Consider the following 27,003-nt stretch of genomic DNA (forward strand, 5'->3'; position numbering starts at 1 on the left):
TCTCCTAGGTCTGCTGAGGGGGAGAGAGCAGGTAAGTGCAGTTTCTTAAACCATCACAGCCCAATTTGCCATAGTTTATGTTTCAGTGTTGCAGGATTGCTGGTGAGATACTCTAGGAAAGATTAACAGTTTTTTAAACAGTTTAAAAGAAAAAGACTTGCTCTGTAGGCAAATTTTAAGGGTGAAAAACACACTTTAGAAGTTACTATTATTCTAAAATAAGACCCAAAGCTGAGTATTAGTTCAGAATGGAGAAATGTGAAAGCAATGCTCAATATTTAACAGGGTTGCAACAGGGGAACGGCAACAATGAGAGGAAATTGTTGCATTTACAAAGAAATTTTCTTGACCGTGTGCAGCAAGACGGACTGTGGCTCAATATGATGTGAGGACAAAGAGCTGCAGGAATAGGTAATTGGGGAGAGATACTTACTGTGCATGGCCGTGCTTTCTGCACCTTCTGCTTACCATTACGGGTAAATGTTTGCCCAAGGCGCTTGGAGCCTGCTGATCTCCTGCTTCGGCTGTGCCGTACTGCAGACTATCTGCTAGCTATGGCATAATGCATTCAAGGTATAAAAGCAGCATTACTTGATTAAGAACCTGAATAACTCACTTTAAAATATATGTTTTCTGTTGATTTGAATTTTAAAAGCTGAAAGTTGTGCTTTGGTTCAGCCAGCAGTTGTGGCCTAGATAGGAGAAACACTGGAAGAAATTTCAGTGGCTTGTGATTTGTAAAGTTATGGTTCTTCTCAGTTTAAAGTCTGTTAGTCCAATTGCTTTAAGCCTTTTTTTTTTTTTTTTTAGCAAACTGGTAGCATCACTTTGAGTTCAATGTGTTATGCAGATTAATGAAAGATGATGCGTTTGCACTCAACTGCAATTGCAGATAAACGGTCATTTTGTAAGGTTTTTCACCCACACCCGAAAAACAGTACCGTGAGGTTCTACTTCTAGATAGCATTTGTCATAGGCACATATTTCCTATTATTTGTGTTATATTTCTGTATAGGAACATTGTGCATAACGTAACCCTCCTCTCTAGTAGCTTGCATGATAACTTTCATATCAAGTCCATTGCCATCTCAACTTGAACAGAGATCCTCCTGTTTGCAAAAGGTTGAAGTTAAGTTCTGGAGTATTGTTTTTTTCCTTTTTAACAACAACAAAAATCTGTTATCTGAATGAAGAGGTGGTTCTTGCCTGTGTTGGAGCTGCCTTTGGGGTCTCAGCTTTCGTCGCTGCCTTCGCCTCGCCGTATGAGCTCCAGGTCTCAAACAAACACCGCCTGCTGAGCTGCCGCGGTTTCCTTCTGCCATGTGTGCAGGAACAGCCACATGGCCGTGCTGTGCCTGTCCCATCAAGCTGTGTCTTTGCTGCCGGCTTCTGGGGGGTGTGTGAATAGCACCTGCCCTGCCGCCTGGTGCCGGGGGTTGCCGGGTTCCGGCTGCAGGAGCTCGGACCTGTTCCCCAGCACGCAGCTTTGTCCGGACGCTGCGTCCACAGAACTGACCAGCCTGAGGATTGCCAGAGCACCTCGTATGCAATTAAAATATAAGCAATGCTTTTCATCCTGAGCTTCTTTTAGTCAAACAAAGAGAACACAGGTGCAAGACAGAAATGTGGAAAGAACGCTGCTTTAAAGGCAGTAGAAATTAAGTTGTGCAGGCTTTTCTGGAGCTGTACCTGTTTCCTGCACTGGCTGCCCCAGCGAAGAGCTGTTTGCCTGCATCCTGCCCCCAGAGACAGTTCGGATCTGTGCTGCACTCACCAGTTAGGCTTGTGGATTGCAGTGGTGCCATTTGCACAAAGAAATCCCCACAGCAGCTGTAACAATCACCTCCTCTGCTTCTTACCGCACACTGATTAAAGGAAATGTCCACTGGCAGCTTTATAGGTCCCGACCATGTCACCTGCTCCTTCCCTGGTCTGTTGTTTCTTTGACTGCTGGTGGTGCTCCCAAGCACAGCTTTCATCTGCTGGCCAAAATTCACTGTTGCTGATTTTGACTGCAGCATTTAATCTCAGCCCTGCCAGGGACGAGGCTCACAGGAGCAGCTGCCATGCATAAGCGGATGCTGACTTTGTTGTGCAAGCTGTTTCCAGCAGAGCCGTTTTTGAGTGTAGAAGGGTGTACCGGTATCAAATCATGTTGCAAGTTCAGCTGTCCGATAGCCCAAAGGCAAGGAGTTCCACCTACAGCTCCTTCTTACGTGCATTAATCAATGTTTTACACTGTGCAAAGTACAACGTGCCGTCTTGCTTGTTTTCATTTCCTGTTATGGATCTCGTGTGTTTATTAGTTAATTACTTTAAATATATATTTGGATATGCACAGTTCCAAAAATTAGCAGAGTGTAATCATTAAAATCCTAGATTAGATAGAGATTAGATTAGATTTAGTGGACAAATTGCTAGCTGCAGTTAATTCAGTGAATCTTGAAATGCCCAGTTTGGACCTTTCTCAGTCTGGAGTTCAAGATATATATATGTATATATGTATATATGTATGTATATATATAATTAGATTTGGTACATTACCAACAGAAACTAAAGGAAGATTTGTTTTCTGTGTGTTTTGCCTCTTTGAAAATTCTGTCTCATTTAAATTGATATTGAAAAAAGATCACTGATTTAACTGCATGTAGGAATGGAGGAAGATGCCTGGAGCAGGGACTGACAAAGATACTTCAGTTCACATGCACAACATGAAGTTTATAGCATTCTCTGAGTATTCATAACAGCACATGGGCCAAATGCATGCCTTCAAAATAATTAAAAATAATCAAAAAGAGGGAACAGATTTTACAATAATAATGGTGTAAAAACAGTAACTGAAAGTTAGTGACAATGAAAATAAAGCAATGATATTTGGCAAAGAAAATAAGTGGTGGTCCTTAAAGGACTGTAACCTCACTAGGCTCCCCTCTCTAGCCATTCCTTTGCCTTCAGCTGGAGGTGGCCATAGCTAAAGAGCTGGGGCATGAGAGTTGGAGAGGTGCAAAGCAGTTGGTTTTGGTATTGGTGGAGTGGAGGAGAAAGGCTCTCCTGCCCCAGGAACTCCCCTGTGGTCACTTACTGTTCATCTCCCTTGGTGTGTGTGTGTGGGGGGGGGTAAGGTTGAATTGGAACCCCTCGTCCCCATCCTGCCTTGGGGGAAAGAGTGGGCTGCGTCTAAACAGACATTGCATCGCAGTTGCCCACCTCTTCCAAATGGCAGCAACCACAGTGACATCTCTGCATACTCCACTAAGGTGTTGCGAGAACCTACCTGGGCTGTGGCAGGCATTTTGCTTCATGTCAGCAGTGCATCCATCTGTAGGTGTGCCAAGCAGTGGCATTTTCCACAGTTCTGGTGCTGTGTCTGGCACTGCTCTCTCGTGGTGGTTGCATGCAGTGAGAGAAGGGATGTGGACTTTCCATCAAATGCTAATTTGCTCAGCTTTTGCTGAGCTAAGGCAATATTTCCACTGCTTTTTCTTAGGTGACGTTGTTGGCCACGTGGACACTATTACATTGCCGCATAATGTATATGTTGTTACAGTGGTAATTACCTTCATGTTTAAAATGAATCCCTTATTTTCTAACTTGAAAGTATTGCACCTGTCCTCTGCATCCATTGGCAAATGGATGAATTCATTTTATTCATTATACCCTTGACTTGGACACATATGCAAAGATATATTCATATCTGCCCAGAGAGGTTGTGGAGTCTTCTTCCTTGGAGAACTTCAGAAGCTTCCTGGACATGGATCTAGGCAACCTGCGCTACGTGTCTCTGCTTGAGTTGAGCTGGATGACCTCCAGATGTCCCTTCCAACCTTAACTGTTTTGTGATTCTGTGATATATAACAACAGTGTGTGTATGTGTCTTGTATCACAGAATCCTGAGAGTTTTAGCAAAGCCACAGAACCCCATCTGACCTCTTCCTATCTCATTAAAAAAATTAGCTAATAGCAATGCACTAGAATTAATATTCACTTGCTTTTTTTTTTAATTTGTATCTGAAACTGTTTTATTATTCTCATTTTAATAGTTATTTCTACTAAATAGAAAGTTTTTAATTTATGTGCAAATTAGGTACCTTCCTAAAAAATACATGACTTTATTTCTAGCTGATGAAATCTAGCTAGTGTCCACATTGCTCCGTATATGCTATGGGGGGGTTGGATGGGAAGACCTAGAAAATTGTTTGAGAAAGAAGACTTTTTTGCTTGTCCATACAAGGACCACAATAGGGTGTCTGCAGATGCATTTGCAGAGGGAGGCAGTCTGTGCTTCTTGCAAACCCATCAAGGCGGAGCTTAGCTGACAGATGAAGGCTGCAGTCAGGTGCTTGACGGACAGAGGTAGCAACTCCTGATGGAAGCGGCAGTGCCCGTCTGGTGCAGAGGGGTCTTTCTGCTTTTTGGAGCTGCGTGCACCAACAGAGAGCAACAGATTTGCGCCAGGGCTCTTGCTCCCATCTGCAAAGCAAATGCAGAGAGTGGTCGGGGGGCTGTTGGGGGTGCACTGCATGAGGAAGGCTTGTTGAAGGGGATGTTTGTAATTCTTCCACTGCCAACTCTAATTATACCCCTAAGTGGACTAAGTCCTAATGCACTGGGCACTCCTGGAGTTGGGGAGTTGGGAGTTGGGACTGTTTCTTGGTCAGAGGTTGGACTGCAGTCAGCCAGGCGAGTTTGTGTGGGCTCTGTGTGCAACAAGTCAGGCTTGTCAGTGGTGGGAGGGTTTGTCACGTGGGTGCATGGGCATATCACCTCTAGGGGATGAGCATTTCATGTTTGGAGCTTGCTGCGGTGATGTGATATGATGAGGACCAGCCACAGGACAGCTGTGTGTGAAAGGGCTCAGGACAACTCCGTGTATGCTGGCAGTGCTGCTGGGTTGCACAGCTTCTTCCCCCAAAACAATATCCCTTGTTCATGCTTTACGGTGGGGACAAATGGAACAAGGATATCCTTTTAACCCTGTTCTTCTTTTCCCCTTTGTATAAATGCTGTGCCCAGATGTGTCCCTTGCTGCAGTGTAAGAGCCGGCAATGACGCTTCTGCCATTTGTTAAACTGACAGCACTTTCCTTGCCCATCTCCTCCAGGTTCTTATCCCACCCATACAAAATTGATGGTCGGTCTCCAGCCCATGGCCAAGACCTGCTACATCCCCATGTTTGGGAAGATCCACTGGTGTCCGAGTGGGTTGGGAGCAAATGTGGGGCTTAGTGCAGCTCCCTTGAGGGGAGCAGGGAACACCCAGCATTGCTGGAGCCCAGGCAGGAGACACGGCGGTGCTGCGATGCCCATTGTGTGCATGCTCACGTGTTTCTCACCGCTCTCTCTTGGGGCTCTGCAGAGTGTCCCCTGACTGCAGCGGCTCAGCTGGAACTTGGTGCCGAGATGATCAAAGCACTGCGCAATGGGGGAGCACACCTGGATTTCCGGACACGGGAGGGAATGACAGCTCTTCACAAGGCTGTGCGGTGCCGCAACCATGCGGCGCTGCTGGTGAGTCACGGCTTGGTCCCTGTGCCCCAGTGCCAGCCGCTCCACTTCCCGACCTGGCCTCATGTCACTGCCCGCCACATCACTGTGCCCTCCTGGGACCGAAGTACCTGTCTTGTGCTGCAGTTGGGGAGCACAGCTTGTTACAAAAATGTGGCACTAATGACCTGAGTCCTGGGGAGGGAAGGGGTGAGCACCACCTGCTGCCATGGCCGCAGCACCCCAGTCCGTCATGGGGTGGGTTGTCCTGTGTGGCTGCCTGGAGCTGCAGGACAAGGGAGGCGCTTCTCCTGCAGACGCTGCTGGACCTGGGTGCCTCCCCAGACTACAAGGACAGCCGAGGGCTGACGCCCCTGTACCACAGCGCCATGGTCGGGGGGGATCCCTACTGCTGTGAGCTCCTGCTGCATGACTACGCCCGGCTGGGCTGCGTGGATGAGAACGGCTGGCAGGAGATCCACCAGGTGAGACAGACAATGGACAAGGTCTAGCTGGGGCCACCACTGCCATACTGTCAGTGAAGAGGCCTGTCCTGTCCCCACAGGTGCCGCAGGGATGCGGTGTCTTGTTGGCGGGCAGTAGTGGCACTGCATGGCAGGATTGGCTGGCATGGGGGGAGGGTGGTGTCCGGGGTCCTGTCTGGGGATTTGCTTGGGGAGTGCCGGTTCTGTGTCCTACCCAAGGCCTAACACTCAGGCCGTTTCATGCTGGCCTCAGTCAGTGGGGTCTGGGATCCTCCCCAGATTACAGCTGTGCCAGGACAGTGATCTGGGACCTCGATCAAGCCTGAGGCATCCTGATTACAAAAACACAGTTATATCCGCACCTGGTGGCACAGGGAAGAAAGAGATGGGCTAGGTGGGTGAGGGGACCTGAGCTGGCTTTGTGCTTCAAGACTGAGCTCCTTCTGGAGAAGGGAGAGCGTGCTGGCTCTGCCTCAAGTCCCCCGGTCTGGCACTGTCAGGAGGGCAGGCTGCCTTTGGGCCTGTGGCCTCCCAAAGCACTCAGCTCTCAGGCCTTGCAAGGTGAATGAGTACTGGTACATCAAAGGACAGATGGACAGAGTGAAAAAAACAAGAGGTGTTTGTGATCTTGATTTGTGGGAAATGACTCTCCTCCTTCCTGCCTCATCCTGCATTGCCATGGCTGATCTTTGAGGTCTGCTCATCCCGGGATGGACCAAGCACAGAGGAACCACACTAGATCTGGATCTATTGCACTCTGCTTTGCCTGCTTGTGCTTCAGGGCTTTTTTCAGCAGATAATTATTACTGATGTAGCAAATGATCTGGAGGAGGCCCTGATACCTGCATGATGCCGAGCCCAAATTTGCAATCAGTGTAAAGGTAATTTATCTGATAAGTGTTTGTGTATATGTTGCTGTAAGGAGGAGCAGTGAGTGTGCATGGGTGTTAATGGAACTCTTCAGGTTACTGTTCCTGTCTAATAGAAGTTTTCTAGCATAGATGAATCCAGAAGAGGTAGGAGGATGTTATGAATTTTATCACTTTCCTGCTGATCTCTCATTTTATTTTTCTATTTCTTTTTTCCCCTTCTGCATTTTGAGCAGGCATGTCGCTACGGCCATGTTCAGCACCTGGAGCATCTTCTCTTCTATGGAGCTGATATGACTGCACAGAATGCCTCAGGAAATACCGCTCTTCATATTTGTGCTCTCTATAACCAGGTACTTCTGTGTGATTCAGGGCATGAGAACAAAGAAAACGTAGATGAGGAACCAGCCTGCCTGAGGGAACAGTGCTGGGCTGGGGCATCTTCTGATTACTATTACTGTTTGCAGGCCTAGAAAAGTTTTTCTGAATTGTATACACCCTCTATCTTGGGATGAGGTTGTTTCTGTTTGCAGCACCAGTCTGATGTTAGGTTTCTCAAGAGCCTGGTGACCAGGGGGAAGAGTCTGTGGTTCAGTCTAGTCCCATTCCCAGAATATTTTTGCTGATTTGCTGCCTAACTTGTTCTGTCATTTTTCCTCTGGTTCCTATTCCTTCTTCACACCAAGTGCAGCGAGCCCCCATCACTGGCTGGAGGGAGCAGTTTGCCTGGGTGGAGAGTGCTAATTTGGTCCAGGTGCTTGCATGTAACTTTGGGGAGGGCACATGCCCCAAGCAGGGCTTGTTGGGTATGTCCTGTGGCTTTTGCAACCTTTGGGGCAGGCATGTGGGCTGGGGTGCTATCCCTGATACAAATGCTCATAATGGTGAGAAGCTGTGACATGGGAGGTTCAGGCTGGGTGTAAAGAAAAGGTTCTTTACTGAGAGGGTGATCAGGCATTGGAACAGGCTCCCCAGGGCAGTGGTCACAGTGCTGAGTCTGCTGGAGTTTAAGAGGTGCTTGGACGATGCTCTCAGACACATGGTCTAATTTTTTGAGTGATCCTGTACGGACCTAGGAGCTGGACTTAATGATCCTTGTGGGTCCCTTCCAGCTCAGGATATTCTATGAACATCTTATTGCCAATCTCTGAATTTTAAAGAAGGGTGACCAGGCAATGCAGAGTACCCTGCCCTCAGGGTCACTGATCTCAGTTCAGAAGAAATCAAGGGTGGTGGAAGAGCCCTCTCTGATCTTACCCTCCCACTGCTCTCTTTCCAAGATGTAGAGGTCAGTATCTAAGGATTTCTCCTGTAGGTTTTATTCCTTCCTACAGATTTTATACATTCTATTTTCTGTTTTTGCTATAAAGGGAATTTTTCAGATTCCAAGATGCCAGTGTTTTAAAAGGTGAATACTCTTATAATTTGCAATAGAAGCTGATTTGTGGCTTGTTATGTGATGGGTGCACTCTGCAGACCCAGGACTCTGATATCTGGGTTTATGCCCACTGGGTTGGTTAGGCAGAGCAGCATTAAGGAGTACAAGGGCCCATAAACGTGTGGAATTAACAGCACAGAAGTACAGAGCATTCAAAACAAAAGTGATAAAAGGCTTTAGGAAATAGCAATACCTGGGAATGTGTAGTGGTCAGCGTGCCTCATAGGTGTGGTCTTGGACTGAGTATAGGGCTTGATTATGGTGGCAACACCTATAGCTGGCACACAGGTAGATGGAATTGGTCAGCTTGGTGCCAGAGGTAACCAGTTCATGGGGATTCCGGTTCCTTTTATATTCCTTGCTCTTGCCAAAGGAGGTTTTCTGAGTGCAATGAAACCATGTGGTTTGCTTCTTTGTTGTCACCAGTCTGCAGTGCTAATCAATCTCTTCCTGTTTCCTCCTTGCTTGCTTTCCCAGGAGAGCTGTGCTCGGGTTCTCCTCTTCCGTGGTGCGAGCAAAGAGATTCGCAACTACAACAGCCAGACGGCATTCCAGGTGAGACAGTGAGCTCTGGACCCCAGTCCCTCCATGCCAGAGGAGCTCTGTGGGGCAGTGGCAGCCTCTGACATGTCCCCTGGGCGTGCCTGGGATAACATTTACTGGAACAAAACCATTGATTCAGGACGCCTATTCTGACACTGGAGTGGGAGGGAGGAAAGCGATCATACTGTACATGGGAAGGACTATGAAGGTGGTATCTTATGGTGGGAAAATAAAAGAGCTTTGCTTGTTCTGTCGGTGTAATGGAGGTGGAAAGGAGGAATTTATTGCGCTCTGTAGAAGTGTTGCAGTAAATGTTAGTGAGGGAGCAAAATCCCCAGGAATAAAGGACAGTTTTGCACCTGAACTTGCTGTTAATAAACTTAAAATGGGAGTTAGAAGACCTCAAACCACTATTGAAATGGATTGAAATTCTGGAATAGCTTTCATGTAAATATGCTAGGTAAAACAGATGGAAAAGGGAAACTTGGTCACTTTGCAGTGTGACTCCTTCCGAAGTTTGCAAGTCATGGGAAGGTGATTGCCTGCAAATTATCACAGGCTGCAGTCTGTGATACAGGAGGTCTCTTCCCTTCAGTCTGCTTTGCCTTTCTTTTGAAAAGTTCTTGAACTTGAAATAGCATTTCTGCCTGTGCTTTTGTTGAAGCATAATCTTCTACCTGAGGACCTTTCAGAAATGTGGGGACTCATTGTCCAGCTAGTACTAATCTTCAGGTGTCCCTTGAGAGTAGAGCGTGTCTGTCACCATCTTAATCATGTACTAGCTCGGGTAGCCTCAGATGAGCTCCCTAACCATTTTCCCTTTAGAAATGCCTTTCTTCACTCTTTCAATGTTGTTTATAGAGGCTCTAGGCCAAAGCATCTCAAGCATGACCATCACAATGATGTTGCACAGCCCCTGCAAGCATCATGAGTGGCTGCTGAGTGATGCCTTATTACAGATGCAATCGCTCTTGTTCCATGTGTGCAACTACAACTGCTTGAGCAGCAGCATGTCCTGGGAGGAGAGGGGTAGGAAACTGGGCAGATATTTTGCACATGCTGGAAATCTGCTACACTCGGATAGTGCTGTGCCAGTGTTGTCTCTCGCATGGAGGAAGTGGGTGCTTCTAGTGAGCCTTGTGTCCTGAGGGATGATCTTTCTTCCAAATGAACTGAATGCTTGTGTAGCTTGAATGCCGTAAGTACTCAGGGGGAGATGAAGTGCTCTCTGACATAACCTGCCTGCTTACTGGCAGCCACGGTGAACTGGCTGTGGTTGCCTCAGAAGAACCCGCTGCCTGCTGTGGGAATGGTGTTATATTCTGCATCAGGATATTTCATTTAAATTTTAAGTACATTTTAATGCAAATTGAGCGAACAGTCCCAAAAAGAGTACGTACAATGATGGTAAGTACACATGTACAAATTAGGCAGCTGTGTAGAGATACCAATTATTAAGCTCTCGCGTGTACATAACTAATAATGCATATGTAGTTTCAGGAAATGATTATATAGCTTATATTCTTAAAAGTAATTTCTTTAGGAAGACTGAGGCCATGTTGCTTACAAGCTGTGTTATGTGTTGGCTTGGATGCTAAGGGAAGAAGGGGCCTGGAAGGTCAAATTGAGCATTCCTTATAGCCTGTCTGGTATTTTGTCACATGTGGGAACTTTAACATAGATTTGTGCCATGGGGGTACACCAGTAATAGAATAAATTCACCTAGTAAGTGGTTGTTGTCTCGTCATACGCGGTGAAGCTGTGAGTGTCATTTGTGTGATGAACTGCAGTTGTCTGCAGAGAAGGGGAGGCTTGTCCTCCCCTCCACAACGGCCCAGAGAGCACAGCGGGACTGGCTCCGGAGGGGTGCTCACGTACACAAGTAGATTGCCACCACAGACAGCTTTGCTCTGAATTACAGTGAGCACTGTGCCTCGTTAACAGCAGCGAATGCTGAAGGGTGCGTGAGCTCAGCCCTTGGTGGGGACCCCATCCTATGGGAGCCTTTTCTCCACGAATCCACCTTAACTCAGACCTTCTTCTGCATGTTCCACCCAATCTCCCACCTCAGGAGATGGGTCATGAAAGGGTTTGTGTGGATGGAGGCAGCAAGATCTGCTGTGCTCAGACTGTTGCTTTCCAGGGAGTTTTCCTCTGGGAACTGAGGTTTTTCCCATCTGACTGCTCTTAGATGTCATGTGAAAATATTCATTTCCAGGGAAGTACTTTTTCCAGGAAACTGTTGCCTCCTTGTTGAATGGGCTGTACTTTTGGAATCAAGAGATGGAGAAAGGGCAACCTTTTTGCATTGGGCATTTGAAGGAAATGGGGTTGTGTAGCAGATGGTGGAGAGAGAACAAATGGCTTCTGTTCTGATTTTGCTCGTGTCATGCAGAGTCCTAGTGAGTTCTAAGAAGGGATAAGCAGTGTTTGTCTTCTTTTTTGAAGTAGTTTGACCAATTGGAAGTTTCTGATCCAGAGAATTAAAATCATGCTTGGTAATCTGAACAGTTTTTTATTGACAAGTATAACCTGATCCAAACTAGCATTTGATATTAGTGTTATGTGCTCCCAGCTTTCAAACAGAAGCGCTCTGACTCCTTGCTTAGATTGCTTGCTCAAGATTTCAGCATGTTATTAAGTTACTATATGCTACAAAGTCTGGCACTTTCTCATGGTTCGTCTTTGTGTAGCCATGGTAAAGAGGTGCTACCTCTCTGTGACTGATTTTCAGCACAGCAGAGGAAAGCCAAGCCTGTACAAAGGAGTGTGCACTAGCCAGAGCAGTTCTGTGGCTGCTGGGAGCTTGTGTAAATGCCTCTGCTTCTACATGGCTATTTAGTCAGTTTACTGCATATACCTTGTGCTAATTTGATTGTTACTGTTAATCAGATAGCGTGGTGTCAGTGGCCTGAGATGACTCACTCAGATAACACTGAGTAATTTAGAGGGTTTAAAAGTTGTAATCTCTTTGGTTATCATCCATGAGGCAAATCAGCATGTTCCTTACCTAGGGAGGTAATGCCACATCTCACCGTGTTGTGTGTTGAGTTCTTCCAGCTGCAGAATGGTCTGATGGAGCACTTGTGGACTGCAGCACGTGGTCTGTACTGTGGGGCAGGAGTGCTGGGAGCATTATCAACTCTTTGTGGCTAGTGGCAGGCTTCAGAGAGGACTGCCAAAGCAGGGTAGGTTTAGGGTAAGAGTTTTCCCATAGTACCTTTTCAGCTTCTGGAAATCTTCAACTTATTGTTTTATCGAGCCAGGTTTTATACCTACATCTGTCTTCCATTGTTCTTAGCTGGCTTGACTTCCATAAATTGTATGAGAGTCCTGTATGCAGATGTAGTCCTTCCCAAAGCTCCCTAGCATCATCCAAATATGTTTTTCTCACTGAAGGTTGGATAAATCATTTTTCAGATAGGATACTGCATACTCAAAATACACTGGACAAAAATAATGTAATTTTTCTTTTCCTTCCGGCTATTTTAACAGTGTCGCTGGTGGGGAATCAGAAACAAAGTGCTACTAAAGCACTAGTTGTCTCACAAAGAGCAAACCTCCCATGTGTCTTCAGGTGCTCACTGACTGGACTTGGGGCATTGGCCAGTGGAGCACACTGTGGGTCAGGGGCCTGCGATGGGAAGGCCAAACACTCAAGCCAGGACTGTGAAGACTGACAGTTGCAGTTGGGATGTGGTGAACCCACCGTCATATTTAAACAACAGAAAGGCATCCAGAAGATGATTGTAATGTGTAGACAGCCATACAAGTAGACGGTTGTACAAACACAGTGGATGGTTGCTGAGTGGTCAGTCTGACCCTGCTGAGGGAGGAGGAGGACATCTCCCTTTCCCCCAACAGGGTTAGACGCTATGGGACATGGTTTGGACAAAACAATGAACTGTCAGCATGGCTCTAGGGCTCTCATGCAGAAGCTTCATGTGGGGTCGTTCCTGCATCGCTCCCTTCTGCCTCTCCTGTTGCAGATCCCTCATCCCTGTGGTCACAATGCATGTGAGGTGGAAGGAAACTGATCCTGTTTGGACACAACAGCTCTGCAAGCTGGGCTCTTTGAATAGAGCAGTCAAAGATTTCATGCTATCTGTCCTAAGCCTGCTCCAGCCTTCCTGTTCTATGCAAGGACTAGGAAGGAGCTCTGTGGATGCCACATGCCCCTTTGTCCTCTAGACTCCCTTTTCTGTCTTTTCTTGCTTCTGATAGGATATTATTGTGTTGGGATCGTACAGCATCAGATGCTTGGGTGCTGAATAGTTGCCAACAGCTGAATGATCCATTCCTTATTTCTGTCTCTTTTTCTTGGCCCTTTTCAGGGACAGTTTTCATGAATTTGCCTTGTCTGGAGGTTAACGTTGTGTCAAGGAAGATAACCACTTCCATTGCAGGGCTGTATTGTCAGAGCCCTGAGGGCACTCATAGTCCTTAATGTCCTTGACCAGCCTCACCTGGGGCCCCCACGCTGCCTGTGGGCCCAAAAGCCCCATTTTAGCTCAAGCATGGGACTGTTGATAGCTCCAAGTCTTCCAGGTCAGCCTGTCTACAGTTTCTTTTTTTTTTTTTTTTAATTGAAGTATGAAGTGTTAGCTACTGTTCATTTGCAATGTTTTGGGCTTCTCTTTTTTTTTTTCCTTAATGTCAGTTCACAGAGTGATTCCAAAAGAGATGACCTTCCAAATTCTGGGAACAGCTATGTCCCTTTCTGAGTATGCAGATTACATGACTTGACTTGGAAATGAAACCGTTTACCTTTGCAAGCTGAACTTTATCAGAACAGTTGTTGATTCTCAGGTGAGCATATTATGTGCAGATAGTCTCCCCTAACCTTGATGTGGCACTGCCTGGGCTATTTCCAGTAGGATGCTGGATGAGACTTTCTGGGTCCATCAGAAATCCTCCTGTTGATGAAGTTTTATTGACGATCCACATCGGATGCTGTCAATGAGCTATGTGAAACAGCCTTCCTGTCTCATGAGGTTTGATGTCCAGGTGACAGTTTGATTGTTGGAGTCTACATTAACAAGTGTGTATGACGGAAGAAGACACCCCTCTACTCTTGTAAAAGTCATTGTCCCTATGGCTCTCATCCAGCTTGTTTTCTCTAGGGCCTTTTCTGCTGAACTGCTCCTCAGCCTGTCATTGCCAAGGCTGCTTCCTTCCCAGATACATGACTTTGCATCTGTCCATTCTGAATTTTGTGGGGGTCCTCCTGGCCTATTCCTCCAGCCTGTTCAGGTCCCTCTCGATTGCAGCTCTGCCCTTGAGTATATTGATCATCACCAGTCTGGAGGTACCTGCAAACCTGATGACCTCTGTGGTGTTCCACCTGTCTGTGGCTGTCAGGTAGAGAAAGACCCATTCACAATCACTTTGACCTGAACCATCCAACCAACATTTTTTTCCCCATCTAGCTGTCCATGCATCCATACTGTAATGTCCTCATTATTACAGACAGAGATGAGACATGGGAAGAGCCCATCTGGCTTATTTCCCTGTGTCCTCTAAGATACCTGCTGATTTTGCTACCTCTGTATCAGAGGCTGGGCCAACTGTGCCACTTCTGTCTCTCAGCAGTCTACCATGTAGTGTCAGGTTGGAGAGCTGCTGTCAACAGAGGAACCCTATCTCTTCCATATAGAGATTTCCCTGTAAACAGCAGGAGAATCCTAAACTGCTTCTGCTCAGTAGCCATACAAACCACCTAGTTTCTGCTACCCATGCCTGTGTCTCTTTTTCCCTTGGGTTCATCAGTCACAGCTCTTCTGAGTGGTTGGTGTGAGATGGGGTAAAACCCTGCCTCAGCTGTGTTAAGTTCTGTGGTTTCTTATCACCTGGCTTGTCACTGCCAGTGCATCAGGTCATGCTTTCCTTTTCCTCCGTGGCTTTTGGATGTCTCAAGGGCTCACTTAAGTATTTTTTTTTCTCAGGAGCCCAGTACTCTGGTGGGATTAAGCCAGAGGTCACAAACTGGCATGCTTTTACTTTAAAACTCTGGGTTATTTTTTAACCCTTCATTTAATAAAAGTAGCTTTTCCAGTTGCCCTTACACCTGCTTAAAAAGTAGAAGTTCATGTTTTTATAGATGACTTAACCTTGCACTGTATTTTTCAGTGACCTGTTGTAGATGCCAGCAGTTTCCTTTTAAGGAGCATCCAAGTTTTATCTTAATACCGCTAATTTCCCAGTTTTCTTTCCCAGATCTCATATCTCTAACATGGAGTCTGTGTTTTGTGTTCTCAATGTCGAGATAGCTCTTTTTTATTATATGGAGAGCATTTTGGAAGTTACTTACACTGCCCCTGTATGTTCCTGGCTGATGTGTTTTCAGTGGCTGAGTCATTTCAGAATCACTTGTTTAATTTCTCAACTCCAGATATTTCTGGTCTGGACACCTGGAGCTTGGCCCTTGCCTTCTCCAGGTGTACTGGATTGCTGCACCACCTCAGAGCTGAAGTCGTGTTGGTGGAGCGGTTTGCAGCTAGTGCACGAATGAAGGACCTCAGGAGCTCTCTGCAGCAGGTATGCAGTTGCCTCAGTGTCATCCATAGCGCAAATGTACATGTAGGCTTGGTGATAAGCTGCAGTTCATCAAGCAATCTTGTTCACATGCTAGCTTATTGTGTACCTGCTTATTTGAGTCCTCTGAGGCACTGACTTCCTGTGAGGAGGATCTGGAATGGCAACAGGCATGCAGTAGCTTTTGTTTTCAGGCTCAGAAGGAGAGTGGCGATGGAGATGAGCTTGGGCTCCCATGGTAGTTCAAAGGAAAATGAATCCAGCTGTCAGTACTGGGTTATTTCCAGTTGACATCTGTGTTTACATGCATGTGTTGTCACTGGTAAGTCATCTTTCTGCATGTATTTTTACAGTACTCCTTTCCCAGCAGTAATGGAAGATACTTTTCTGGACCTGTGACTTGGCTTTTCTGGTGGAGGCTTCTCATCTGTGTTTGCCACAAAACATTTTGTTTGGGCAAGGTGGTTTTTCCATTGTCTCCTCAGGAATGTTTCTGATGCCTAAACTGAGGCCCTTAGGGCCCATCAGACACTCCAGTGCTGTTGTGCCCGAGTGCTGCTTATGATACCAAAATAAGAAAAGTTGCCTATAAAACACAGCCTGGTTATGTGCTGTATCCATTTGTCTGTGTGATTTCCACTCTGCTTTGGATACTGGAAAATTATTATAAATGTATGAACTTGTACCAATGTAGCTTTTACAGCCAATAAAGATGGCTATGAGAACCTATCAAAAAGTGAACTCAGCATTGAAGGTTTTAATTATCAATGGATACTAATTCAGTGATATTATTTGAAAAATATAATCATAATAGTCTTGCATAAGCAAAGCTTCAGCTCAGTATGAATGTGAGCAGGTGACCTTGGTATCAAGCTGAAACTAAACATCTTTAAACATAGATCCTGGTTTCTTTCCTGTCAATCTTGTATTCCAATGGGGCTATGGGATTGCTTGTGTTAGCTTATCCCAAACACTTCTAATGTAAGTTTTAGAAGTGCAGACAAGTTTCTTAATGATCAGTAAACGTCAGTTTTGTACAAATTTCTTTGTCCTCAAGATACTTATGGTTGAACTTTTCCATGTACAGGATTATCATATGCTGAGTAAATAAGAGTTTTTTGGGGTTAGGTAGTTATGCTATAGGTAAACACAATTTCTCGTTATGAGTAATACAGGCTTTGTCGTTGTAGAGAGCTTCTTTGGCTATGGTGTTCTCAATCACTTGTGCTGACATCAGCACTTCTCAGCTGGCAAGACTGATCTTGACCATGAAGCTCAAGCACAAGCCAGAGGTTTTAGATAACTCTTAACTCCGCTGTCAGTGTTTCAGAAAAACGTTTGGCTTGACATAAAGAAATTGTTGCCTGAATCGAGGGTACATGTGCAAAGATCGCCCCCCCTGCAGAGCAGAGGTGTTGCTCAGCATTGTCTGGTTCATGATGGCCTGATGTAGGGCAGGGGATGTGCTGGGCAGCAACATGGGGATTGGCAGCAGTTTCTTGCATGCCTCATTTGGTGGGCAGCCAAGGTACCCATCTCGGCATGGTGGTGTGGGCAGGAGGTGACCAGGCTCGTGGATGCGTCCAGCACGGAACGAGTGAGTGGCTTCATCTCTTCCACTTGTAATGGGGTGAGGTACCACTCACCTAGACTTTGTGACATGGGCAAACATCTTAGTGTGGGATTCCCTCGGTAAGAGGCAGTCTTTGGGTCTGAGCAATTGATGGGGCTGCCCATGGCATCAGTGGGGAGGTGCTCAGCAGGTCCTGTGGGGTTTAGTTTGTGACTCATCCCTCAAACTGCAGAGCAGGATGTATATCTCTGCATCATGACTGGATTTCTTCCCTAGCTCTCTGGGCATAATGTAGCTGTGATAATTTCACATGTAAAATGAATAGTATGATAACTATCATAAGACCAGCGTGGCTGAACAGAGAGCTTCTTCAAGAAATCAGGAAGAAAAGGAATTTATGAATTCTTTTGGAAGAATTTTGGAAGAAGGGGCAGGGAACTCAGGAGGGCTTCAGTGCTGGTGTGAAGTTGTGCAGGGAGAAAATGAGGAGGGCCAAAGCCCAATAGGAACTCAATTTGGCAATTACGGGAAAAGACAATGAATACATTCTATAAATATATTAACAACACAAGGAGGACTAAGGAGAACATTCATCCTTTATTGGATGTGAGGGGAAGCAAAGTGATGAAAGATGAGGAAAAGGCTGACATACTTAGTGCCTTTTTGCCTCAGTCTTTATTCGTAAGGCCAGTTGTTCTCACCGTACCCAGCCCCCTGACTGGGAGATGGTGGCAGGGAGTGAGATGAAACTTGTACAATCCAGCAGAAAACTGTAAGTGACCTGTTATGTTATTTGAACATTCATAAGTCTATGGAGCTAGATGGGATTCATCCAAGGGTACTAAGGATATCCCTGACTGTGAGGGGGTCTGGGCTGGTGAGCCCAGTCTGGCCCCAGTATCTTGATGGGTCTCACCAGTGCTGAGTGGAGGGGAGCCATCCCTGCCCACACCTGCTGACTGCCATCAGCCATCGCCACCCAGGATGAGCTCAGCCTTCACTGCCCGAGGGCGCTGCCAGCGCTGGGTCATGATGGCCTCTGGGGTCCCTTGGGCTTTCCTGCAAAGCCATTTGCCATCCAGTCACCCCTTCTGGTCGTGTCCCATTCCATCCCACAGGGTTGCTGGAGGCCATAGTCAGGGCTTGGTGCTTGTCTCTGCCAGTCCTTGTGGCCATTCCTACAGCTGCTGGAGGCCCCTCTGAGGAACAGCCTGGCTCTTGTTGCCTGTTGACTGCTTCTAAACTGGCTGACAGTGGTTTCCCTTTCATCGTCATGGCTGTTAATGAAGGTACCACATGGTGCCAGCTGCCATGGCCATCCCTGAGGAATGAGCTTGTAACTGACCATCAGATGGGCTTTGTATTGCTGACTGTCACTCTTCGAGACTGGTGGTCCTGCCAGATGTCCGCCTACCTCATCATACATGTACCCAAAAAAGACCTAGTCCTGTTTCGCAATAAAAATGCTATTGGAGACCACACTGAAAACCTCCTGAAGTTAAGGTTAGATGTTTCCTGTGCTTCCCTCATTCAGTGTCAACCACCTATTGGGCAGGCCATATGCAGATAAGACTGAGAAGAAACTTGAGACCATTTTGTGTGCTGTTCTTCCCACGCACAGGATCAGCACTGTCTAAATGTTTTATGACTGATGTTTGTGTGACCTGCTCCTGAGACCCTCCTATGCTGGATATTGACTGCAGCTTCCTAACACAGTCTCTGTGCTTAGTTGTGTCTGCTGTCAGAAGGCTTTTTCTGACATCTAACCTGAATCTTTCTTATTGAATTTTAAGCCCTTCACTTTTCCCTGGTTATGAAAAACAGATTATTTTTGTCCTTGCTGCAGCTGCCTTCTTTCTGCTTTTATGGCCTCATCACCCCTTCCCCACCTCATCTTCTGTTCTGTGGACTAAGTGTCCCAGAACATGCAGGTTTTCCTGCAGAGACCTTGAAAGCATAATCTGATCATTACTGTTGATTTACTGTGGATTCTCCCCATATCTTTGATTTAATTCAGTTCCCCAAAGTAGCTTACTCCAGCTGACGCTCTGTTCTGCACAGAACAGAGAGATTACATCACACATGTTAGAGGTGAGGCTGCTAATTGTAAATTAGCAATTTTCCCTTTTCCTGCCACAATGTGACTTTGTTGACTCATGTTGAGCTTGTTATCGTGCAGTCCTCAGATCTTCTACAGCAGGACTGCTGCCTGCTGCATTGTGGCATGTGTCCGTGCCTGGTATCACAGACTCACCCAAGCGATTCAAGTTGAGCAGACCTTGGGACATCTCTAGTCCAGCTCTACCGCTCAGAGGAGGGCCAGCCCCAGAGCTGGTGAGGTTACTCAGGGCCTTTCCCACTAAGTCTGGGAAAGTTCCCACGGCTGGAGCACTCCCACCTCTCTGGGACTTGTTCTAGTACTTAGCCATTCTCCTAGTGAAGAGTCTTTTAATTGTGCCCAAACAAAATTTCCCCTGGTGCAACTTGTGCCAGTTGCCTCTTGTTCTTTCTCTGTGCACCTTGGGGAAGAGTCTAGCTCCATCTTCTATAATCCCTGAACATAAATCTAGATTATAGTTTTCTCTATTGAGTAAAATCCTATTTTTTTCTCCTCATACATTTCTTGAGTTCCCAGCAATCATTTTCATTCTAATCCTCAGATCAGTTTGCACCTCCTTCCAGGTTCATCTCATTTAGGAATTTAATAAGCAGGCTCTGTACTCTATCATCCAGGTTGCTAATGAAAAAATTAAATACTGATGAACCTGGGGTAGGGTCCTGTGAAAACCATTCAGTGTGTTTTTAGACTGTCAGTAAGTCATGAATTAGTTTTCTGATCAGTTTTTCATCCACTTAGCAGGAGTTTCACCTAGATTTAATTTCTGTAGTTTCTGAGAATGTCACATAAGACTGTCAAAATTTTTGCTGAAGACAGCTATATGGTATCTTCAGTTTCTTTGCTCTTCACAAAGCCTGGCATGCTACCCTGTCGTAGAAGTAACTTGGATTCCTTAAACTGGGTATGCTCTTTGCAAATTAATGCTGTTGTTCTTCTGTTTACAAATTGTCTGCTTCCACCACCATTGTTCTGGACAATAAAATTAAGCTGCCTCTTCTCTAGTGCTGTTTCTCTCTTTCTTGTGCTGCATATTTTAAATCTAGTGGTAGCATCCCTCCTTTTCAGGCATCTGAGAACCTTCAGAGATGATTGGAGTAAACCACTAACTCTGGAGATTTCTCCCAGCAGATTTTTGGCAGTGTGACTCACACATGGTTTGCAGATCTCTGGTGATTTGTAGAAAAGTAAAGGCAATTCATAGACAGATTGCAAAGACAGACACAAAGGCAAATAATGCCCCAAATACCATGTGACAGTTTTATCGGGCCAAACCGATTTGCTGATTTGGTGATATTTGCTGAATGATCACAACCAATTGCAAAGTAAAAAGCTAAAGCAAAAAGCCAGTTAACCCTCTGGCATTCATCATACTAACGCTTTCCTCCCCTGACGATTTGCTGGTGCACTTGATCCACTCTTGCAGAATGCGTTATTATGCTTTCCTGTGTCCTGTGTATTCTTTGCACACTTTGGTTGCTATATCTCATTTCACACCTTGACCTTTCTCAATCTTTTGCATCTGTCACACACATAATTGGGCCTAATAACCTGGTAGCACTTTGAATGGTTCACCTTAAATCCTTAAAGATTTGCATTTTGATGTTAACTTAACATACCATTTGCATAAGCTTTTAGTACAATACAAACGGGTTGTTAGATGTATTTTCTTCAAAGATTTGTATTTTGTTGCTTTAAAATAGACATCGTGGTCTGAACTCTGCAATTTGCAGTCATGTTGCCCAGGCAACAGAATTTTCTCAAATGGAGTGATTTTGTTAAAGAATGTCTTCACTTAACAATGGTTTTTCTAATTTAACTTAAATTTTAGCTGACAGTGTTTAGATTTATAACTAATTAATGACATCATATCTTGTGATGTTATAGAAAATAATACATCTAATTCTACTTACGTAGATTACAAGTGTCAGTGTTAAGTATACTTGGAAGGAAATGACAAAGATAGTTATTTTACACTTTAGCTAGCTTAGCTGTAAACTCTTGCAAGCTAGCTGCCATTGTTCCTCAACATGTGTAAAATGCACAAACATCGTCTGCTATTTAACATGCTTTAAAGAGTTAGTACTAACTAATGCCAAAATTTTTTTAGCTGATGTGAAAATGTCTATACCATTATTTTTATTAATAAGCTCCATATTTTTCTTGTCCTCACTACAACAGTAACCTTGTTCTCCTCCATCTGTTCTCTCCTGTCAAGTGTCTGGGTTGTAAGGGTTGTGGGTTTTTGTAAGTGTGTGCAGAGCCTACTGATTTTGCTCTCTAGCTCTACTGTAGTAGAAATTAAAATAATTTATGGAGGTGTGGAGTTCCAGTTGGCAGTTCACACTGGAGTGGTTATTCAACCTGTTATGTATTAAAAATGTAACACATCTTCCTCATTCTTACTGCATTTGCTATCTATCTGAGTGGAAAAATGTATTTTTTGTACTTTTAAAAGTATGTTTGTTAAAAGTTAACGTTATAATTGATTACAGTTTCTGACCTTTGAGAAATATATTATATGCTTATAGGGTCTTTGTTGTCTTCAATGATCAGATAGCATAGTAACCCAGCTTCTACTAACCTTTCTAATACTCAAAATTAAAAACTTCCTCTTAATATGGATTTAAGAAGCATGGTTTGCAGCAAAAATAAATAATTAATGACTATAGTGTCTAACTGTTCCTTTCAGATTGGTATTGGTAATGTTTTCAACATGTGAGGCTGGCATCTCCTCATTTTGCCTGTGAAGCCAAGCAGGATTCAACACCTTTTGGAGTGCTCATCATCTGTTCCCCCCACCTTCCTTGTTTCTTCAGGCACAGAGGAGATTTTGTCTCTGCAGTTCTCTGCTTTTCTGATAAGCCAAGGAGATAACATGCCTCGCTTGTGTGTGGATGCCTTCTCTCTCTTTTTTTTTTTTTTTTAATCATCATGTCTCTTTAGGCCTATTGGGAATTAAGGATAAAACAACCCCTTCCTCCTGAAAATAAAAATTAATTACCCTGCTGGAGTGCAGACTTGGTCTTGATTCAGGGCTGGAAATGCCACCGGCAGTGCAGGCAGACCTGTCCTCCCCCACCCCTGAGGGTGGGTTACACGGCTGACGGGGACCACCACATCTGTGCTCCTTGCTCACATACAGTCTGCTGCATGAGAATTGCAGTGTAGTGGGGTCTGCCACTTTTCTTCAAAAGCAGTTTAATTACCCTTGCTGCTAGAAGTTGTCTTTCCTCAGTGCCACTCTGCCTAATTTAATCCTCCCATTATTAGCTTTTCTGTGTGTTACAGAAACTGGAAAGCCTTGTACTTGAGCTTCTTCCCCATATTGTAGTACCTGTGCACAGGGATCATGTCTCCACTGATAAGCAGAATAACTTTATTTCCTTCACATACACATCTTAAAGGCTTTTATAGCTGCTGGATCCCTTTTGTGTACATCAAGATCTGCCTCTCTGTCCCCATGTTCTTTACCATGGCCACTAGGAGCATCCCAGTATGTTAGCACACACGGGTCCTGTTACTGTGACATAGAGAGCTCTTGACTAAACTCGTGTGTATATCTAGTTGATAAATTCAGTTATTCTTTTTGGCTGTAGAATTTTATCCTGAGAGTTTATGCAGAAGTTTTTTGTTTTGTTTTGTTTTGTTTTTTTCTTTCCCCTTTGTGTTGCTTAGGCTGGCTGCTCTCAGGCAAACATCAGATTTTGGCTCAAATTCTGCTGTAGCCATGACCTGTCTCTTATCCCACCAGACTGTGTGTCTTCAGTTTTACCCTCAGAATCAATACCTTTGGCCAGGTGGTCGTTACTGACACAGGGTAGGTTGGGGTGAAGAACCTGAGCAAAGCCACTGAGTAATGCCATCCTTGACAACGTTTCTACATCAACAAATGCATTTTTAGCAAGTTAAGTTATATATAACAAATAATATGTATATAATCAATATATCCTGCATCCAATCTGAATATACTATCACGGAAAAAGATAAATTTGCTATATCATACGTTCTTGGACACGAATGTCTTGAATGGAAATCCAGATGCCACATTTTCTAGCAACCCTCAGTAGGCAATCAGTTCTGGAAATGTTTGTCAAATCTGCTTCACAACTATCAGCCAAGGAAACTCTGCATCCAGTCAAAGTAGTTTTTGTCAGTGCTTATCTCTGCTGAGAAAATCAGAAATTTGTTCTTGGTTTTTATTTTTTTTTGAAAGGTAAGTGTATTTTTTTTTAGCCTTCCAAAAGCGGATTGGTAGGATAATTGATCACCAGCCTTTTTTTAATACTTTTTTTTTTCCCCAAAGATTTAAGATGAACAAGCCCAGTTCTTTCCATCTTTCCTCAGTCTTCATTTTTTCCAAGTCTCTTTTCCAACTTGCTGCTTTCAATTTGTTTACCTCGTTCTTAAAGACCTGTGTCCCAAAACTGAACGTATCAGTCCAGATGGGTCCTTGCCAACTTGTATACAAATAATTAAATTTGTATACGCAATATCACCATTTTCTTGGCTTGTGTTTAGTTTGGGGTTACTGATGCTGCCACACATTGTTTTTTGTTTATGATGCCTAGCCAGTTATTCTCTGCCTCGTATTTATGCATTTTATTTCTCTGTTCCAAGTGTAACACTTTGTGCTAGACCTGAATTTCATCTTTCTGACTTTAGACATAGTTGCTTGTCAGCCAGACTCATAAACTTGTCAATCAGTGTATTTATTTGTCAATTTATGTATTATACCTTTTTCTTTTAACAAGTTTAAAAAAAAAAAATAAGGAAATTATCAGTAAAGGAAGAATAAAATCTAATTAAAGTCTACTGTCAAAACTGGTGTAAGGTATGCAGGCAAAAATAATTTAGAAAAGCATTCTAAATGCTAAATATGCATCAGTATTCTTAATGTACTGTACATGGTCTCTGAAGATTTTAGAAAACAAAGTAGATGTTGTGAGTGTAGTTAATGTTTCTTGTGCTATGTAATTTATAAAATCTTGTTATATTTCTGAAAATGTTTTGAATAGCAAGAAAATCAATCAGATGAGAAAAAGGTGCAGGAGTGAATGGAAACAATACGAATATAAACCCAGATACGGGCAAAAAATGCAACTGTAAAGCAAAGAGAAGGGAAAAGGTGTGAGGCACCATTACTGAAAATATGAAGGTGAGTTCTGGCTTCTTAGCAGAATGAGAAACAGGAAGGAAAATAAAGAGGAAAACAGGTAAGGGAGGAAAACTGAGTTCATTTTTGAGAAAGTTGAAATTGCTTTTCTTTTCAATGAAATGAGAGAGCATACTCTTTTTCTATCAATTCCTACTCTGTAATTGAGACTTCAGCCCTTACATTGTTAACATAAAACTTTTTCTTATTTCAGAAGGGCTGGTAGTTTGGTGTGCTCAGATGAAGCTGTCACATGCGGAGCAGTCCCTTCAGCATGAGCAGCCAGTTCAGGTGGTGGTTCACACCGACCCGCAGCCAGCATCGCGCCAGCCACGATGCCAGGGGGCATGGCTGGGAGGCTGAGCACGCCGGCTGAGCTGCGTGACGCCTCTGCAGCAGGCTGTCTGCAGGGGGCTGGCAGCCACCAGGCAGCGAGGGAATGTTCATTTTGTCTCACATCCGTGTGACTGATGCCAGGCAGCTCATTCTCTGGTTGCTGAGGTCAATGTTTTTGATTATTATAAATATTTGAGAGCACTGGTGATCCTCCTGTTCCCCGGAATTCCTCTAATTTTCCAAGACCCAGTATTTTAATGGGCATGAAAAGTTCCGTTACTAGTTTTTCAAGACTTTCTGAAACTTATCGAGATTTGTCTATTTAATTGTTAATTATGCTTAGCAAATGCTATCAGCAATCTTCCTTCATTTTAGTTAGTAAATTTCCATTCTGTATGCTCTGCCATTTGGGAAGAATGCATTCCCCTGTTCCTACTAAATACCTGCCTCCTAGCCTTTTCTACATTGCTGCCTACAATTGTATCATCTGCATCTTTGATGGACCAAGGACTTTGATGGACCTGTGATTTTTCTTCTTTGTGACAGATTTAAAATGTAGGTCACTGCCCTATTCAGCTTCTCTTGTCAATCATAAAGAGTTGAACTCTAAGCTTCCCATTGCTGGAGTATAAGATTGCAGACCAGGAGAAGACCATCTGAGCATGATTGATTTTCTGTCATCATGTAATAGGCTGAAAGTTGCTTTTTGAGCAGCGAAGCATGACGATGCTCAAAGATTGAGTGTATATGCCAAATGAATGTGTACCCCAGGCTTGCCACCGTGCATGGGACACACATCCTCCTCTCCCATGTGCTGCCTCTGTGGGCATCTAGAGGTAAGTGCCTGTGTGCTGCTCCAGGTACAAGGCAGGCTGCTTACCAAGGAACAGGTTTCATTTATCTGATGAACTTCTATTTTTATTTTTAATTTACTTGCTCTCTCAAGGGTTTCTTCTTATCCTCATTTTATTTAATTTGTTTTCTCTCGCTTTTCATTTGAAGTTTGTCTTACAGAAATTGGTCAGGTTTCTGGCTTGGTTCCCTCCCACTCCTCCTCCAGTCTTCAGTGTGAGACTGATCTAATTCTGAGTCAGATGCCATCTCAGCTTCGATTATCCAGATGATGCTGCTGACTTGAAATCTTCCCTGACCTGCAGCAGTCACGTTCCATTTACAGATGTTACACTGATGTCTCAGCTTTGCACGGGAAGCCCTGAATTTCATAGAATCATAGAATGGCTTGGGTTAGAAGGGACCTTAAAGATCATCCAGTTCCAACCCACCTGCCATAGGCAGGGATGCCACCCACTAGATCAGGTTGCCCAGGGCCTCATACAGCCTGGTCTTGAACACCTCCAGGGATGGGGCACCCACAGCTGCTCTGGGCAACCTGTGCCAGTGCCTCACCACCTTCTGAGTGAAGAACTTCCTCTTAACCTCTAATCTAAATGTCCACTCTTTTAGTTTAAAATAATTCCCCCTTGTCCTTTTGTTAGCTGCCTTAGCAAAAAGTTGTTCTCTATCTTTTTATAAGCCCCCTTTAAGTACTGAAAACCCTCAGTGAGGTCTCCCCAGAGCCTTCTCTTCTCCAGGCTGAACAGCCCCAGCTCTCTCAGCTTTTTTTCACAGGAGAGGTGCTCCAGCTCTCTTATTCTTGTGGCCCTCCTCTGGACCTGCTCTAACAGCCCCACATCCTTCTTGTGCTGGGGGCCTCAGACCTGGATGCAGGACTCCAAGCGGGGTCTCACGAGGGCAGAGCCGAGGGGCACAATCCCCTCCCTCAGCCTGCTGGCCACTCCTCTGTTGATGCAGCCCAGGCTGCAGTTGGCCTTCTGGGCTGCAGGCACACACTGCTGGCTCATGTTGAGCTTCTCATCTACCAGAACCCCCAGGTGCATCTCTGCAGGGCTGCTCTCAATGCGTTCTTCTCCCAGTCTGCACCCGTGTCTGAGTTTGCCCTGACCCAGGTGCAGCACCTTGCACTTGGACTTGTTGAACCTCTTGTGGTTCACATGGGCCCACTTTTCTGATAGCTCTCAGGAGGTCTGTCAGAGGCAATTCTAATTCTGATGGTAAGGACCGTTCTCTACATGCTGCCCAGTCCCTTGAGAGCATCCTTTAGCACTGGCTGGACCAGAGGGCAGACTATGACTAGCTCTTTCCCAGAAGGACTGGCCTATCCTCTTTAACCTTGCTACCTTCTCTACACAGCACCATCCATCATGATTCCATGTGAACAAGGCAGTTGAGAAATGTACTTATTTGTCTCCCCTCTCTCCTGTGTCTGAGGTACTCATTTCACCGAAGTTGAAAGGAACCTTTGGATCCAATTCAACCTCTGTGCGCAAGCTGGGTCACCCAGAACTGCTTGTCCAGGACCATACTCAGATGGTTCTTGAATATTTCCAAGGATGGAGACTCCACAACCTCTCTGGGGAATGTGTACCAGTGCTCAGTCGTCCTCACAGTAG

General features: G+C 44.8%; 1 protein-coding gene across 11 annotated transcripts in view; it reads left to right on the plus strand.

Moving 5' to 3' along the window:
* Positions 1–27,003, plus strand: part of SHANK3 (SH3 and multiple ankyrin repeat domains 3) — a 389,687-nt gene that overhangs the window by 89,003 nt on the left and 273,681 nt on the right. For all 11 annotated transcript variants that reach the window (XM_083835493.1, XM_083835500.1, XM_083835499.1 and 8 more), the window contains 4 exons: positions 5,356–5,507; positions 5,801–5,968; positions 7,074–7,190; positions 8,753–8,830. In XM_083835493.1, the coding sequence (XP_083691619.1) occupies positions 5,356–5,507; positions 5,801–5,968; positions 7,074–7,190; positions 8,753–8,830 (515 nt within the window). The remainder of the gene's footprint in view (positions 1–5,355; positions 5,508–5,800; positions 5,969–7,073; positions 7,191–8,752; positions 8,831–27,003) is intronic.

Source organism: Anser anser, assembly GCF_964211835.1.
Source record: "Anser anser genome assembly, chromosome: 1".
Classification (NCBI taxonomy): Eukaryota; Metazoa; Chordata; class Aves; order Anseriformes; family Anatidae; genus Anser; species Anser anser.